The sequence below is a fragment of the Microtus ochrogaster genome, chromosome 6 (assembly GCF_000317375.1).
Source record: "Microtus ochrogaster isolate Prairie Vole_2 chromosome 6, MicOch1.0, whole genome shotgun sequence".
NCBI classification, from domain to species: domain Eukaryota; kingdom Metazoa; phylum Chordata; class Mammalia; order Rodentia; family Cricetidae; genus Microtus; species Microtus ochrogaster.
The window spans coordinates 77,043,586-77,061,629 of NC_022013.1; the positions used below are offsets into that span (position 1 = coordinate 77,043,586).

Here is an 18,044-nt window from a genome sequence, read left to right on the forward strand (position 1 = left end):
ATACAACTTGCCAATACACATGGCAAAATTAACCAGGCTCTACTTTTTTTTTCACTCTGTTTCCCAGGGTAGCCTTGACCTTTCCCTCCCGCTGTCTGGGTCTGCTGTGTTCTCGGATGGTAGGTGCCCAGCGCTGTGCCTGGAGCGTAGAGCCACATACATGTCTAGACTAAGTCAAAGTTCTTTGGCAGCAGTGAGCCTGGGTCGCAAGGGGACTTGGGTTTTGATGGACATTCCCAGTCCTTGAGAGATGCTTCTACTCTGGGCTTGAATGTGGAAAATCAAAGTGCATCGCCACCGTGGTGGCCCACGCCTTTAATCTCAGCACTTGGGAAGCAGACAGATGGATCTCTGAGTTTGAGGCCAGTCTAGTCTACAGAGTGAGTTCCAGAACAGCCAGGGTAAAAATAAAGGATTCAAAGGTGTATCTTTCAGAATTCACCTGAAACCACCCGCCATGGCAGAAAATCACTCAGTGACAAAGCATCTTTGCCAGGAAACCCCTAAAGCACCCGGCAGTAAAACCCCTCGACACTTAACACTGAGTGTCAGGGAAATCATTCAGGGGACTGGCGGCTTTCCAGGATGACACTATGCAAACATTCTGACAGTTTCCATTTTCTGATGAGCCCCTTGTCACCTTGGGTTGATGGGCCCAAGACTATAAGTGGGGATTTAGGATGTTACTTCAGGTTTCTTCCGCTTCCCTAAGAGCATCAAAGAGGCTGACAAAGGGCACAGTGAACCTTGACCTGAAGTGCTAAAACGTGAAAATTTAAGGATAAGAAAGTCCTTAAGCCTTTGAAAGATTTTCTTCTAGCAAGTCGTTTCCTCTTGACAAGAAAGTAGTCCAGCTCACCCAACTAAAACTGAGCAGCAGACTCCATCAGTCAGACTCTCTCTCTGAGAAGGGCTTGACTATCCTAAGTCATTCTTCTCTGTCAGGTGAACGCCACCAAACCCGCCCCTACTCCCCTTTCACTTGGTATTTGAGATGAAGTTTCCATGAGTTACCAGGCAGTCCCTGAATGTGGAATCCTCCTGCTTTTGCCTCTCAAGTAGCCACTAAGAGATTCCAACATCTTGACCGATGATCATTCTCTCTGAAACAACTTCACGGTGGGTGGTCAAGAACCCTCCTGACTTTCTACCTGACCCGACTAAATCACCTGTGCCGCAAGGGTCCACAAATATCTTTATGTCTCTTCTCATGGTTCCAGAGACACCCACAATGATAAACACAGGAAAAATGGAAACACGTGTGCAGATTTCACCCAACTGTGCCGATGAGCTCCTGGCCTTCAGGGTCCAGTCACGCCCTAGAGATCAACTAACTTTAAACAGAACCACTGCCTACGAGCCTCCAGGAGTGGCTTCCAGGATCTACCTTAGGACCCTTCATGGGCTCCTAACTAAAAGGAACAATGTTGCTCAAGAAAGAGAAAGGGAAAAAAAAGAAACATGGCAGAAAAAAAGAGGAGGATGACCAGGTAAAAAGGGGGACAGAAAGGTTTGCTCTGGCCTTTGGGGAAGCTGATCTTTAGTGAAGACAAGATTGGTCTTTTTTCCCCCTGGAGGTGTTTGTGTACAGTGTACGCTGGATGTGGAGGCCAGCCGCCGGCCGACCTGGTGTGCTCCTCGATTACTTCTCCCCTTATGTTTTTATTTTGACTCAAATATTAGGAATCTGAACTCAGGACTCACGCTGGTGCGGCAGACACTAGGGCATATCTATAGCACTTTTTCTTTTCTAGAGATTTCCGCGATATATAGTGTAGGCTGGTCTTGAACTTGAGGACACAAGTGATCTTCTTGGCTCCCACCACTCAAGAGCGTGGGACAACTGATGAATCACATCAGGCTCCCCTGACTTCTACCTTGCTCTTCTAGAGCCGGCCCACTCACAAGTCACTGTGGACACCTCAGAATGGAGCCTGAAGGGACTGAGCCCCAGAGTTGGGAACAGGTTGGTTTGAGATGACAGGGGCTTTGAAACAGAGCCCAATTTCCACCCCCAGTTCTCTTTAAGAACCCCTGGAGGGGTGGGGTTGAGAGGGAAACTTGACCTTTCTGTGTAGAAGGTGCTTCCAACATTTGGAGGGGAAATACCAGCAAGATGGCTCAGGAAGAAAAGGCACTACACATGACAACCTAAATTCTACACATAGGACCCACACGGTGGAAGGTACAAACCCAAAAGTTGTTCTCCGCCCTTCACATGTATATATGTCTGACAAATAAATGTAATGAGAAGAAGATCGAAACACTCAGAGGGGAGCAGAGAGGAAGAACCCGCTGGGGGAGGGGACTGCCGTCTCCCCGCAGAAACTTGATCTTAATTGAGGTTGCTGAAGTCACTGTTATCCTCCCAGCTCAACCCAGCGACACAGACACTCCTCCAGGGATTATTTAGGCAAGTGCAAAGACAAAAAGGAATGCAGAGCTAGAAGTGGCTCCAGCTGTGAGAGGAGTGGCATGAGCCACCAAAACTATCTATGGGCCCCAGCTGACCCCAGCTGACGGGCCTCTTGCCCGTTGTGGTTACTTTCCACTGTGAGCATGCAGTGTTATGTAGAAATGACTCGCTGGCCTTAGGTAAAGCTGAAATAATAGCACTGCAGTCAATCAGGAGCCTTCCTGATGCTCACCGGTTCAGTGAGAGCCCAGGGTCTGTGAAGTCACTGCGGCATGGTCAAACCTGTCCCTTCAAAAATAGCTAGCTGGACCAAGCCTGCATGGAGAAAGCTATGGGCAGAAGAAAAGATCCTCTTTTGGACATATGTCTGGAAGCCAGGGGTGCTGGTCTAGCCTGTGGCTATGGCAGACGCACAAGTGAGCACCGGGAGGGTGGGCTCAGAGTTTCCATGGTTCCCCTCCTCTCCAGTCTTTGGCTTCTGTCCCCCCCCACCCTTCTCCTGCATGGCAGCACCAGCCCTTCCCCAATCCTGCCCCTCAGAAGTCAGGTCCGAGAGGAGCTGGGGAAAGGCTCTCCCTCCTCACTCACCTCCATCCAGAGCTGCCCTGTGGAGGCTCCTGCCAGCCTCCAAATGCAGACAAGAGCCAAGTGGCCAGGATCTCTGATGCCGAGAAGAGCCATGACCTTATGAGACCTATGCCTGTGAAAGTGTCCTCGGGCACCCACAGGTGCACCCACAGGTGCACCCACAGGTGCAGGGCTCTCCATGACCGTGCTGCTCCAAGGCTACCTGGCCTAGCTGTGGATCCCTCCCAATCGTACCCCACTGGGAAGCATTAATGAAAGGCTCCTGGGAACCTGCTCAGCCTGGGAGGCAAGGTCATGGCTATGGGTGTGATACAGGGGCCTTGGGAGCTGGGTACAGCCACCCCACCTTTTCTTTGATACGTTTATAATATATTGGCCTGCGACTGCCTCCCGGGGGCTGGGGGGGCGGCATTGGTAGGATGATAATGGACTTGTCCCCTCATGGTCTTTCCATTCTCAGGCCACTGTAGTGTGACAGGAGGGGTAAGGACAAGCGGGGCCCTGGCACCCAGTGGCTTCACTCACAGCCGTAGCTGTCTAACTGCTGTCTTCCTCGGGTGCAGGTGAAGGCGCCGGCGTGGCCGCTTGCCTTGGCTGCATGACAAAGTAGTGGAGATTAGGGTCTGGGGCAAGGAAGGTCGGAGTGAATCAGCGGGCACCCCAAGGCCCAATTAAATGAGGCCTGAGCTCCCAGGACTAGACAAGTCTGGGGTGTACACCAGTGACCCCCCAGAACTGGGCAAGTCTGGGGTGTACACAAATGACTCACCAGAACTGGACAAGCCTGGGGTGTACACCAGTGGCCCCCCTAGGACTGGACAAGTCTGGGGTGTGTATCAGTGACTAGACTTCAACCCTTTTATCGTGGTGGGTTGATTGTTAATGTGAACCCTTTGCCTGGGTTCATCAAGTACAGGAGGTGGGTCGCTGCTGAACGGCTCTGGGGTGCTCCCTGCACCCCGGCCCCCAGCAACAGAATTGAGTACTTGTCAGAGGAAAAACTGAGATGCTTATCCCAAAGCTGCTGGTTCAGAAGCTCCAGGAGAGGGTGGCTCCCCCACTCCGGTTTGGAACAAGATCCCTCTGAGATCCACGACCTGCCTGTCAGTGATGTCTGCAGCCTAGACCCTGTCCAGTCTGTGCCCATGGCTTTCTCTCTCACTGTCACCCGACAGCACAGCTTCCTTTGCCCAGCACAAGGCCACCAGAGGCACAAACCGAATCCATATCCTCCCTACCTCTGAGCCCTCACCGCCACATCCCATCACTCTGACCCTGGCTCCCCCAAAACCCTGCTTCCTGAGTTCATCACTTTATTTTGAACCTTCACCTCTTCCTTCTGGTTATTTCCACCTTGTCTCCAAAGATAGTGTGGTTCTCAGGCCGGGCGATGGTGGCAGACGCCTTTAATCCCAGCACTTGGGAGGCAGAGGCAGGCGGATCTCTGTGAGTTCGAGACCAGCCTGGTCTACAAGAGCTAGTTCCAGGACAGGCTCCAAAGCCACAGAGAAACCCTGTCTCGAAAAAGCAAAAAAAAAAAAAAAAAAAAAAAAAAAAAAAAAAAAAAAAAAAAAAAGAAAAAGATAGTGTGGTTCTCTTCAATTCTGCAAGGAAAAAACCCAGAGGGAACACGATATTCAAAGAATCCTCGCTAATTCCCCTCTCCTCTCACAGGAAGGAAAGCTCCTTCACTGGGCTAGGAATCTGGTCCCTGGATCTCAGCTCAGGGTTCATTCTGCGTACCCCCAATCACACTGTTCTCCAAAGACCCTGAGTCCCCTCCCCCGCCCCCAACCTCCTCAGGGTCTGCTCTTCCCTGGACCTCACTGCCCACCCTGTTTTTGACTTTACATTTTTGCCGCTGGACCTCGGTTTCCCCAAAGCTCCCAATACTAGGACTGAATCAAGCTGTGGGGTTTGAAGGGAGGAGACTAGCAAAAGAGAACCCCCCTCCTGACCTGGGGAACCACTCCCTGTTCCCATTCTGGCGCACCGGGAGGAGGTCAGTGGATTCGTTCCCAGAGTAGGGCAGGGAAGGGGTGGCTACCTCACCCTGTCACCAGTGAAAAGAGCAACAGGACTGTCCCGTACCCATCCCTTCCTCATCTCCTCCCGACTCTCCTCTCCCTGTCCTTCCCAGAGCTGCTCATTCCCTTTTCTCTCATTTTGTTTTCCTGCTCCGGGTCACTTCTGCGTAGATGTCTCCAAGTTTGTTTTTGTTTTTTTCAAGCTGGGTTTCTTCCTGTAGCTCCGGCTGTCCTGGAACTAGTTCTGTAGACCAGGCTGACGTCAGAGATCCCCTCTTCTTCTACCTCTGTCTCCCAAGTACTGGGATTAAAAAGGTCGCGTGTGCCACTGCCTGGCTAGATGCCTCCGATTTTAAATCTGTCCTCATGCCCTATTATCAGTATTTTTTTTAAAACACTCACTCCAGCCGGGCGATGGTGGCGCACGCCTTTAATCCCAGCACTCGGGAGGCAGAGGCAGGCGGATCTCTGTGAGTTCGAGACCAGCCTGGTCTACAGAGCTAGTTCCAGGACAGGCTCCAAAGCTACAGAGAAACCCTGTCTCGGAAAAAACTAAAAAAAACAAAAAACCAAAAACCACTCACTCCAGAAGCCTGAGAAGCACTTCAGAACCCACAGTCTCAACAGTTGCCTCTGTCTTCCACATCAAACAGTCACCATCAGACCTTTGACCTCATCCTGATTGCTACCCTGCTCTGTCCCTTGGCAGTTAATGTCCCACACCCCTGACCTCACTAAGTTCCTGTAGATCTAGGTGCAACAACCCAACCAAAACCATTGACCCACAAGTGCTGGGGTGCCAATGGCTGCCCGTCTGTGCAGAGACCCATTGACCAGCAGGAGGCGCTTTTCCTGTGTACTGGTTCAGGCTCTGGAGGGAAGAGCGCCCCCTGTGGGCAGCTCAACCCCTGCTGCTCATGGGGAGCTCCAAAGGAATTAATGGCTGTTTCCTTATGGACAGAGAGGGCAATAGATCAGATGGCAGGACTTTCCCTTCTGCTGCTGGGCCTGTCACTGACCCCTCAGGAGGGTTTCTCTGCTCACAGTTCCGAGAGTGCAGTGTAGCAGAAATGGATGATTGAGTCAGAGAGAAAGAGCTTAGGTCAGTGAGGATGGTGTCAAGGTCAGAGGTCGGCCTGGTGAGGATGATGTCAAGGTCAGAGGTCGGCATGGTGAGGATGGTGTCAAGGTCAGAGGTCGGCATGGTGAGAGGTTGGTGTCAAGGTCAGAGGCTGGCAAGGGAAAGACTAGGGTCATCAGGAGACCACAGCTGAAAGGTGAGAAGCCATTTGGTTCTCTGTAAGAATGGGCCTATGCTGGAGCACCCTGATGTTAGCCTCTCTCTCTGGAGCACCCCATGTCAGCCTCCCTCACTGTAGAGGCCCTGGACTCCCCGTTCCCAGGCCACCTGTCACTTCAGCAAGCCTCTGCTAGCCGTCCATGCGAAATCTGGGGCGGACAGCTGGACGAAGCACAGGAGCCTTCTTTGGAACTGGAAACCCTGCTCTGTCTCGTCACTCAAACACAACCATCCCTTGCTCCTGCCACCTCCTTAGTCCAGGGGGTTGTGTTGGCTTCCTACTGACCAGCCACAGGACTTAGGACTAAGATAGCAAACTCCAACATTCCCCGCAGAGCCTGTGAAATGGACATGCTGGCCGGAAAGTCCTTCAGGGAAAGCAGTTTACCACTAACAGGCCACACCCACCACGTGATCTAATCAGAACCCTTCAGCGAAGCCGGGAGACTTCTTAGCCTCTTACATATGCAAACCGTAACTCCCTCAGGACCAGGGTCTGCTTGGCTACGTGGCTACTGTGTGACTAAGCAGGGACTCAACCAAGACTCCTAACCCCTGTCCCCAGCGTGCGCGAGTGGCTGCAGTGACAACCCGCTGCCATTATTTCAGCAAACAGCGAATTTTCAGTGTGCCGTGGCCTGAGGGCTTGCTAGCAGGTCAGCGCCGGGGACTCTGAGCAGCTCAACTGGCATGTTTTATGTGAGTCATTTGACCTCAGAAAGAGCTGCAGCATTACCAGCCTAGCGTAGAGTCAGCCAGGGAAGAGGAGCCTGGAAGCTCTCCTGCACCACAAGGTTCACAGTGCCCACACCCTGCTGGGCACAGAGGAATGCAGGTCTGTGCTGACAGACTCAAACAGCCAGGACGGTCACAAGAAATGCCACGGTGGTAAGCTCCTACGTAGCTAAGCTTATGCCAGATCTAGGCTCCCTGGTTCTGTTTCCAGGGTCCTTCCCCTCTGGCTCTATTTTCAACTCATTCTCAGCTGATTGCCACCCTGGAGCTGGCATGCACCATAGCACCTTGCCCAGCATGACCTCTGAACGGGGACAGTCCTCTCCGAGGGGACTCGGCTTATCCCCACAGGTCTGGAGACCCCTGCAAATGTGTGTGCCCCGGAAGGGAAAATAGCACTCACGACTTGTCTCGCCTGCCGAGCCTCCTTGGGGGACTTGCTTGCCTCCTTCGGGGAGACAGGGATTTTCCCCGGCTTCTCACTTGAGTTGGAGAGTGGGCACTGGCAGGTTTCAGGATCTGAAGAAGATAGGAGTTAGTGTTAGTTAGCCACACTGGATCCTAAGGACCCCCACCTCTCACCTTCCAACAGCACAACACCCCAACCCCAGCCTATCCAGGATGGACGTTCCTCACATTCTACCCTGGAAAAAGAAAAGGGGACTGGAGAGTGACAAGGACAGCCACTTCATTCCGTTCTCTGTGGAGGGAGGGAACCAAGCCCAGCCCCTCAGCCTCCTGGAAGACTTTCACCCTGGAAGGCAAAGTCTCCTCCATGGCACCCGGAAACCAGCTTCTGCTGACTCCCCTTCCCACATTCAGGCACAGAATGGTCTTTAATTTACCAGTATCACCATCCCAGCTCCTGAAGACTGAAGGTAAACACACCTGACTCAGAATAGCCACTTTCTCCTAGTGACCCACAGGCCCCGGAGGGACAGGGACAAGCGGGTGTACTGTCACTAGGAGTGAGCTGACAGAGTAGAGAGTAGAGACTGAGTGTCAGGGACCCAAGCTCAGCACAGTGAATGCCCCTCTTGACCACTCTGACACCAGCTTAGAACCTGATGTCCAAGACCCAGCAACGCAGGCCAAACAGACCCAGCGTGACTCTGAAACAGACCATAAGCAGGGTGACCATCTCAGCCTGAGAAGTCCCTCTGTTCCAGGCACAGCACCTGAGCAACAGAGCTGGCCTCTTCTTTTTGGATGTTAGTTCACAGAAGGAATTAAGGGGAGAGACACCACTTAGTTTGTAACATCTAAGGTGGTTTCAGCTCTCATTTATGAAACAAATTTGCCCCTCAGGGACATTTTTTGGGAATTGGTTATAGGGCCGCAAAGGGACACCAAAATCCATAAGTATTCAAGTCCCTTATGTCTGCAACCTCCTGTGAACGTTGATCTCAATTTGAATGACCTGTAATGCCTAAGACATAACAATTGTTCAACTATGTGCTATTTAGGGAATAATAATAATAATAATAAACTATATATATTCAGCACAGCTGCAACTTTTTTTCATATTATCCTCGACCCAGAGTTGGTTGAAACTGAGGGTATAGAATTCACAGGCACAAGGAGCAGGACGCATCACAGGCACACAGTCTAGCTGTCCGATCAAAAGAGGATGCAGAGGGCTTGTTTTTACAGAGTGGCCACTCAGCAAGAAAACCTTCCTGCCATTTAGCAAAAGCAAGAGATACTGTGCTTGTTAAATCCCGAGTCTCAGTTTGATGGGATTTAGGAATCTCCCAGGGGAAGCCACTCTCTGACCATGTCTGTGAGGACGTTCCTAGGCTGGATGAATTGAGGCGGGAACCACACACTGCAGACAGCGCCATTCCATGGGCTGACAGCAAAGTGAATAAAACGGAGGATGTGACCTGAGCCCCAGCTGTGGCCACAGTTGCTTCAGGTTCCTACGGCTCTAGTGTCTCCCATGATGGAGAGAGAGTACCCTCGAACCGTGAACGGAAATACACGCTCCTTCCCTCTTTCCCGTATTTCGGGGTCAGGCATTTTGTCCCATGTGTAAAGGAATGGGTACAGACGGGAAGAACGCTCACACACACCACACACTGGTCCCGGTGCTCACCTTCATCCGCATGTCCCTGGCGTACTTCTCCAGCTCCTTCCGTATGTCGGCCCTCAGCATCTTTGAGACGTTGAGGACCAGCTGCTTCCACTCAATGGGCTGGAAGCTGTGAGGCTCATGGGGGACGTACAGCCCAATCTTGACCTTCTTGACCGTGTGTAGGTATTTCTTGTAGGAGTCTTCAAAGTCGAAGACAAGGTCGCTCAGAGTCCGAAAGGTCAGCGGCTTGTCCATCAGCTCAGCCCTTCGGCTCATGCCCAGTGAGCCGTAGTAACCGTTGCAATAAATCCCCAGCACGACATGGTGAAAGTAGTTCCCTGAGAAATAGGTTTTAAAGCTGATGGGGAAGCGCTCGATGGAAGGCTGCCCGTTGGTTAAATATCTAGACAAGTGGAGTCAAGGAAGAGGCAGGGGCCTGAAGATTTCAGAGAGTGCCAGGTGGTGGTGGCACATGCCTTTAATCTCAGTACTCGGGAGGCAGAGACAGTGCCTCTCTGTGAGTTCGAGGCCAGCATCGTCTACAGAGCGAGTTCCAGCACAGTCAGGACTCCACAGAGAAACATGATTTTTAGAGAGCATGGCTTCCCAGGATGAGACACTTATTCTTGGGGCCAGTGAGTCCATCCCCGTCTCAGTATCTAACTAACCTTTCCAGATTCTCTGGGTACTCAATGAGTATGGAATAGAGAGAAAAGTTGCCGTCCTCAGTAGTTAAATGCAAAACAAACTAACCAGGCCCCCCTTTCCTTGCCTGGCTTCCCATAGGCCCATGGAGCTATTCAAGATGTTTCTATTTACTTGTTTGTAGGTGTGTACACATGCGTGTGTGCATGTGAATACAGGCATACTTAACCATGAGGGTACACCCTGAGGGCCAGAGCTGCACATGGGATGTCTTTCCTCGGTTGGTCTCCACCTTATTTTTGGAGACAGATCGCTCACTAAACCTGAAGCTCACCATTTCACTTGTCAGGCTGGCCAGCAAATCCCAAGATTCTCCTGTCTCAGCCTTCTAGTGTTGGGGATCAAAGCACGCATTACCACCGTTTGTTCTCATGTGATTCAGGAGATCTGAACTCGGGTCTTCATGCTTATGTAGCAATTTCCTGAGCAGGTTTCCCCAGCCAAGTGTGTTTTTAAACACAGTCAGGCCGGGCAGCGGTAGTGGCGCACACAGATAATCCCATGACCTGGGAAGCAAAGGCAGGCCAATTTCCATGAGCTTGAGGCCAGCCTGGTCTACAGAGGGAGCTCCAGGACAGCCAGGGTTACAAAGAGAAACCCTGTATGAAAACCTAAACAAACACAGTAAGATTGTGTGAAGTAGGCAGGATCTGAGGGCCTCTGTGGTGGGCCAGGCAAGAAAGGAAAACCAGAGACAGCAATGGAAGGCCAAGGCTGGCTGGTAACTGGAGAGTGGGGGACAGAAAGGAGTTGGAAGGAGTCACATTTGTGACACTTAGCCACTCCCATCACACCTGGCATACCTGTGCCAACAGCCTGTGCTACCTTGTAGAAAACTGTTACCCGCAGTGCCAAGTCCCATCTTAGTCCCAACTCACATGGCACATCTTGGCTCTCCCAGCTTACTGGTCTGTAGTGACTTAGTGGCAGCCTCTTACCATGACTTTAGGGGTGTGTGTGTGCGTGTGTGCGTGTGTGTGTCAGAAGTCCCCTTTGGTGTTCCTCTGCTGTCCTTACTTTTCGAGACAGGATATCCTGTCCTGGAACTCAATCACTAAGGTAAACTGCTTGGCCAGAGAGACCTGGGGATTCTCCTGCCTCTGCCTCCCCAGAACTGGGATCACAAGAGCAGGCCTCAACACCTGGGGTTTGTTTTAACACTGGTCCTGGGCGAGCAAACTCAGCGAGCACTTACCAACAGAGCTGCCTTCTCCAGCCACTACAGTGTTGGCTTTGACCAATAATTGCAGAGGAGTAGCTTGAATTAACACCCTACTCCTGGCCCTGGATGGCTAAGCAAGAGGTGCCCCACTTTCAAGCCCCTCTAGAAATTCCACACCATTCCCGGTTAGATCTCACAGCCCTCGATCTAACTCTCCTAGAAACTCTGTTGGTCATTCTCCTTGGTAGAATGCCCAGGGGACCGGAATGCTTCTAAGGTGAATGACATGGTACTGCGGGATGGTGAGGTCAGGTGTAGGCACAGTTCTCTGTCCTCATTCTGCAGACAGCTGACATGCCTCCGCAGGAAAAGGCACCTGCCACCAAGCCAGACGACCCGAAATTCATCTCCAGAGTGCAATATGATGAAAAGAAAGAACTGACCCTGCAAGTTGTCCTCTGACCTCCACACACATGCATGACCTCCACACACGTGCATGTTGCATGTACTGCATGCAGCATCTTCCCTCCAGATAAATATTTTTAAAAGAATCTGTCTTAATCACATGTTCCCTGATGTGATGTCATATCTCAGCCCAACTGGGTAAACCTGTCTTCTACTGCAGAGATGTCCACGTATCAATTCTTAGGACTGTTTTGGTCCCTGAGCAAAGTCCTAATGTCACTTGGCCCTTGATCACCGACCCTCTGTGTCATCTCAGTGTCCTTGTCTGGCCATCAGGAGGCCCTGGACATTTTTTTTTAAATATTTATTTGTTTATTATGTGTACAGTATTCTTCCTGCAGGCCTCATTACAGATGGCTGTGAGCCACCATGTGGTTGCTGGGAACTGAACTCAGGACCTTTGGAAGAGCAGGCAATGCTCTTAACCGCTGAGCCATCTCTCCAGCCCCCCCCTGGACATTTTTGAAGGACACATCTTGAAGCCATAACAGAGGTACACAGGAGCCGGGTACGGTGACACACACCTTTAATCCCAGGTTTGAGAGGTAGAGACAGACAGAGCTCTGAGCTAAAGGCCATCCAGGGCTCCTTAGTAAAACCCTGTCCAGAAAACACAGTGGAAACCACAGTCCTTAGCGCATATATTCTTCCTTAAGAAGCCGAGTGTTTAGACAGCATGGTGGTTTGAAAGAGAATGGACCCCAGGCTCATGTATTTGGTTGGTCCCCAGTTGGTGAAGCTGTTTGGGAGGGACTAGGAGGTGTGGGACCTGACCAGCCAGCAGCACAATCCCCCCAGCGAGGCTCGGCACAGGAGCCATTTCTCCAAACATCTGCCAAATTCAAAAAGAACCTGGAACCTAAGATCCATGTCTGGCACACATAGGAAAGTGAGGACACACGTTAGTTAGCAAGGTACAAAGTGGCCGTCCAGGAAGGGTTCCTGAACTTCAGGCTGAAGTGAAGACTTAACACACATGCTGAGAGAGCTTAGCTTGTAAAGCACTTGTTCAAGACCCAGAACCCAGGTTTGTAACCCCTGGCGGGAAAGTAGAAACAGGTAGATCTGTGGGGCTTACTGGCCAGCCAGCTTAGCTAACTTGATGAGTTCAAGGCCACCGGGAGACCCTGCCTCCATAGATAAATAACTAATATAAAGAGGTGGGTGGCGCCTGAGCCACCACAGCCAAAGCTGTCCCCTGGCCTCCACATGCACATTCACCCCACACACTGGAGAGAAAAGAAGGACAAGTGGCCTGAAGTCACCAAACCTACCAGCTTCCCGGTTGTCAAGGAGACCTTGTTTCCCAGGACAGTGGGGAACTCTGGGAGACACTGACCATGACCTGAATTACTCTTCCCGTCCCGAGGGGAAAGCGGGACAGTGGAACGCTGACACAGAGCAAAGACAGAACTGTTTTAACTGCGGATGGAGGTCTGTGCCAAGAGTCCGGTTTCCCCGAGGATAGCGTGACAGGCAGCCTCCCACACTCGCCACCTGCCTTGCTCGGCTCTGAAATGCCACAAAGGTAAGAACAAAGCAAAACCAAGAGCACTGCCTGGCGGGGTCCTAGATCTATTCTCTGCAAGCCCCGGGGCTTCTGGGTAATTCCAGGGACAATGATGCTCAGATGTGTGCAAAGGACAAGGTGGCCTACATACCCAGCACACTCAGCAGGTGTCAGAGCAGCTGAGCTATGCTCCTCAGTGTCTGGCCTGTGTCCTCTGCCGGCCTCTACCAGCAAGGTGTTCCGCTTACAACCGTGGCCCAGTCTTGCTAGTCCTGTTGGCCCCTAAGCCTGACATCCTGCTAGACTCTCTGTGCCTTCCCTTTACAAGACGAGCAGGGAGATCTGGGAGAGGCTTCTGAAAGACCCAACTTCTCATTTTCCAAATGCTAACTAAGGCACAGATGGACAGCCGTACTTCAGGTCAGACCCCTGTGTGCCCTGCAAGTGGTCGAGAGGCACAGAAGCTCCCTGTCCCGTAGAAACATGCAGTGGCGGGTGCGGAGCCCATGCTTTCATACCCAGCAATATACACACAAAAGACATACACATGACAACACGAGAACCTGGGGACAGAGGTCTAGCTCGGCTAAAGTGCCGGGCTAGTCTGTGCGAGGCTCTGAGTTTGGTCTCCAGCAAAGAGCAAAAACAAAACAAAAAGGCACAAGAGGAGTCGAAGAGATGGTTTAGTTGTTAAAGTACTTGCTGTACAGTCCGGTGGTGATGGTGCATGCCTTTAATCCCAGCACTTGGGAGATGGAGGCAGGCGGTCTCTGTGAGTTCAAGGCCAGCCTGGTCTACAGAGCAAGTTCTAGGAGAGTAGACAGAGAAATCCTGTCTTGTCAAAGTGTAAGTGCGAGGACCCGAGTTCAGATCTCCACTCTGTAAGAGTCAGGTGTGGTGGCGTGTGTCAGGCTATAACCCCAGAACTGGGACACAAGGCCAGAGGGTCCCAGGGGCTTGCTCAGCCAATCTAGCCAAACAGAGCACTCCAGGTTTGTGGGAGACCCTGCCTCAGAAAGTCAGGTAGATTGTTGGTGGGGGTGGGGGGGTGTCTCAGTGGTTTAAAACTCTTATTGCACATGCAGAGGACCTGAGTTCAAATCCTAAGAACCTACACAGAGCAGGTAGAGCCCATCGCATCAGAACCCCATCAGTTCCACTATGAGGCGGGCAGGAGAATCCCTGGGAGCCTAAGAGCCAGATAACTTGCTGTACACTGCAATGGACCTAGAAGAGACTTTGTCTCAAACGAAGTGGAAGGTGAGGACGGATACCCGAGGCTGTCCTCTGACTGCCACACTCAAGCTGTGGCATCTGCATACCCACACTTAACACACCTTACACACGCACGCATGCACACACACACACACAGGTGGAAAGTGATAAAAAGGTGTCCAATGCTAAGCTCTGAATCCACACATACATAGTGTGTGCATCTGAATACCAGCGCACAAACATGCATACACCACACGTCCGAGAGTCCAAACAAACTAGCCCATCCTCCTGTCCCCATCTAATTCTGAAGCACGCCTTCACTGGCCGCTGTCTCTTTTCCGGTTCCCAGCCAAACTCTGAGTTTCCTCAAGTCTCTAAATTGTGTCAGGTTAACAACGTGCAAAGGACAAGGTGACCTATATACCCCAGCATATTATTGTCAACCTGACACAATTTAGAATCATCCGGAATGAGGGAGCTTCAACACGAGTTGCCTCCATCAGACTAGCCTGTGGCCATGTCTGTGAGGAATTGTTCTGATTGATGATTGACGGCGGAGGGCCCAGCCCACTCTGGTCTGTATCATCTCTAGGCAGGTAGGTCTGGGCTGCTTAAGGAAGTAGCATTCCTCCATGGTTTCTGCCCTGTCCTCCCTCAATGATGGACTCGGATCAGGAAGCATTAACAGAAATAAATCCTTTCTTCCCTAAGTTGCTTTGGTCACGGCATTGAACACAGCCTCCCTCGCTGGTTCCTTGTGTCCATCTAGATAAAAGAATTTTGAGCTTCATCCTCGGCCACTTTTTCCTCCTCCCGTCTCCCCAACATTCACACCACCCAAACTGTGTTTTGTTGAGCATCGCTCCACCCCCTCAAAAACCCAACCCTCCAAATATTCCATCCCCAACAGCCCAGATTCCATGCTTCAAATCCAATCAGTCCACATTTGACCCCATGTCCTACAGTTGGAGCCTCCCTTTGAAGTCCTTCCCCTGGGCCGTGGCATCGTCATGCAGGACAGAAATGGAGGGATCCACAGAGCTATGGCCTAGACACCTGCAGGCCCCTCCCCCCAGCCTTCCCTGCTTCTGTCCCAGTGCACAGATACGGTACACTCCCGTCACTCGATTCTTCACACGCGTCTTCCCCGTCTGTGGCCTAATGGGAAGCCTGTATTAGCTGATTCCCTGTCAGCTCCTATGTCTGGCTGGTTTCCCGTCCTGTACACTCTATCTCCTGGCAGCTCTGGAAACTACCTCGCCCAACCCGGTCCTGCTGCCAAGGTCGTGGTCCAAGTCTCACCATTCCCTCCTGCAAGACCAAAAAGAGCTCTGTCGGTCCGGTCCAGCTGCCTCCACTGTCCCGTCTTTCTGGAAGCTACTCTAAATGGAACACCCAGGCATGAGACCACGTCAGTCTTCAGCTTCAGAAGATTGAAAGCCACTTAGCGCTGCACTCAAGAAGCCAACAGCCTTCTCCTGGGGCCGACTATTAACCCGACACCTGGCCACGGTCCTCTCGGCCCACTACCCCACGGGCTCCAGCAGTTCCCTGGCTCTCATCTGGTTCTGTTCAGTTGCCACTGCCATCAGTCAGGGTCATCACAGAGTTTCTGGATGAAATTCCTCCCACGGGAAAAGAGCCAAGACTGTGGTGCAAATGATGATGCACAAGAGACCAGCACGAGACCAGCCCCTGCGCCCACTGGGTTCCCGCGACACACCGCCAGCACCTGCTCTTTTCTGCAGTCCGCTCTCACACTTCCCGTGGTGATGGGTTTGGATATTGGCCCTCTAGGCCTTGCTTTAACTCCATTTCGGTGTTTAACTCTTACGACAGTGTCAGGAGAGAGCAGGAGAGAGCCGCACACGTACAATCTGAACCTGAATTCTCCTTGTGACCACTGAATCTACAGTCACTGGCCCGACTGCTCCATAGAGAACAGGTAGGATAAACGCCAGCCCAAGGAGCCAAGCATCGATTTTGTTCAACTCCAGCCAGGTCAAATTGAGGGAAGTACCACGGGTGTCTGACCTTTTTCTATAAGGACACCAAAGACACAACTAGCCCCAGAACAGGGTCACAGTGACCACACAAAGCTCAAAGGATACATGCCCAGAATGACTGCCTCAAGGCATTTGATAGGCAAGGACTCTCGGGTCATCTCTTTCGCCGTTTCCATTAACCTGTGGGACAGAACACAACAGAAGACCTCAGGACTTAGGCATTTATGCAGTGACGGTCCGTCAGTTCATCAGTTTGTCGGTATGCCTGTCTCCTCACTAGGCACCATACAGAAATCTAAATAGAAAAGTAACAACTCAATTCCCCAGGAAGACCCCTAAACACACGTGCACTTGACAGAACTAAGATCCTCAGGTCCACAGGCTCCTCCCAGTTACCTCAGAGAGGGCCATGTTATACCTCACAACATCCTCCCAGTCTGGAGGCCGGGCCTCAAAGGACAAGTAAGACAGGCCTCATGAGTGAGTTTTCAGGCCTCTGCCATCCTGGTCTGTCTGGTCTGTGTGTTTTGAGTTAGGGTCTCACTATGTAGCCCTGCTGGCCCAGAACTTGGTATGCCCAGGCCAGTCTCAAACCCAGAGATCCACTTGCCTCCCACGTGCTGGGATTAAAGATGTGGGTAGCACACCTGGCCTGAGAGTCAGTCCTGATCTCCCAATTTAGCCGCCAAGAGCGGCTAGTCCTCAGCTCCACCCACAGTCTGGCCCTGGGGCACTGCACCTCCACCCTCTGCAGACCAGAATCCTGAGCCCTAGGAGACAGGACAGAGGTTGGGAGACCTGTGGTGGCTCTCCCACAGGAGAGAACGCAGCACTTACCCGCTCAGAGGTCTCATTTTCCTGATTTCAAAGAACTGGGTCCCTGTGTGATTGTATCTGTGTGAAACATGTAAAGGCAAAGTGACGAACGTTCCAAAGCCCTGGTCACCCAGCGGAGAGCCGCACTGACTCCCATTTCTCAAGGGGATAAGGGAGTAGTCGCTTTTCTAGCCAGTGGCCAGGGGACCAACAAGCCTGTGACTTCTCACCATGTAGCTCTGGAAACCTAATTTCTTCTCTTTTTCTTCTTCCTCTTTTTATTTTAAAGATTTATTTATTTATTTTATGTATATGAGTGCTCTATCTGCATATCTTTATGCCAGAAGAGGGCATCAGATCCTTCTACAGATGGTTGTGAGCCACCATGTGGTTGTTGGGAATTGGACTCAGGACCCTCTGGAAGAGAAGCCAGTGCTCTTACTGCTGACCATCTCTCCAGCCAAAAATATTCCTAACTGAGCCTAGATGCACTTTTGATAGTACCTCATTTTAGTCTGCCCTGTGTCCCAGTTACTTGAGCACATGTCTAAGTCATATGCTAGACTAGAAGCCCTTGAGAGTTGGGATCATTCTTTTATTATCTTTGGATCACCCATAAAGCCTAGAAGAAGCTCAACATGCACAGGTTTAGCAAATGTTATTAAATGGGAATAAGTAAATGAACTGACTGATGAGCGGGCAGCTCAGTGGATAAGCAAGTGAAGGATAGAAAGGAAAGAGAAAGTAGATGCACAGAAGGACAAATGGAAGGTGAGATGGATAGAAGAGGAGGACAATGGATGGGCAGAAGGACAGGTGGATGATGGAAGAAAGGTAAACGGGTGAGTAGGGAGATAGATGGGAGAATGAGTGGAAAGATGGATGGATGATGGGTGGATGGATGGGTGGATGATGGGTGGATGGATGGATGAGTGGATGAGTGGATGAGTGGATGGAGAGATGGGTGGATGGATGGGTGGATGGATGGGTGGATGATGGGTGGATGGATGATGGGTGGATGG

At 51.5% G+C, this 18,044-nt stretch overlaps 1 protein-coding gene across 4 annotated transcripts in view; it reads right to left on the reverse strand.

The window, feature by feature from the left end:
* Vash2 (vasohibin 2) overlaps positions 1–18,044 on the reverse strand; it is a 35,264-nt gene that overhangs the window by 2,940 nt on the left and 14,280 nt on the right. For all 4 annotated transcript variants that reach the window (XM_026779684.1, XM_026779685.1, XM_005348866.2 and 1 more), the window contains exons 4-7: positions 17,044–17,100; positions 16,312–16,386; positions 9,165–9,546; positions 7,470–7,585 (exon numbers count right to left, since the gene is read on the reverse strand). In XM_026779684.1, the coding sequence (XP_026635485.1) occupies positions 7,470–7,585; positions 9,165–9,546; positions 16,312–16,386; positions 17,044–17,100 (630 nt within the window). The remainder of the gene's footprint in view (positions 1–7,469; positions 7,586–9,164; positions 9,547–16,311; positions 16,387–17,043; positions 17,101–18,044) is intronic.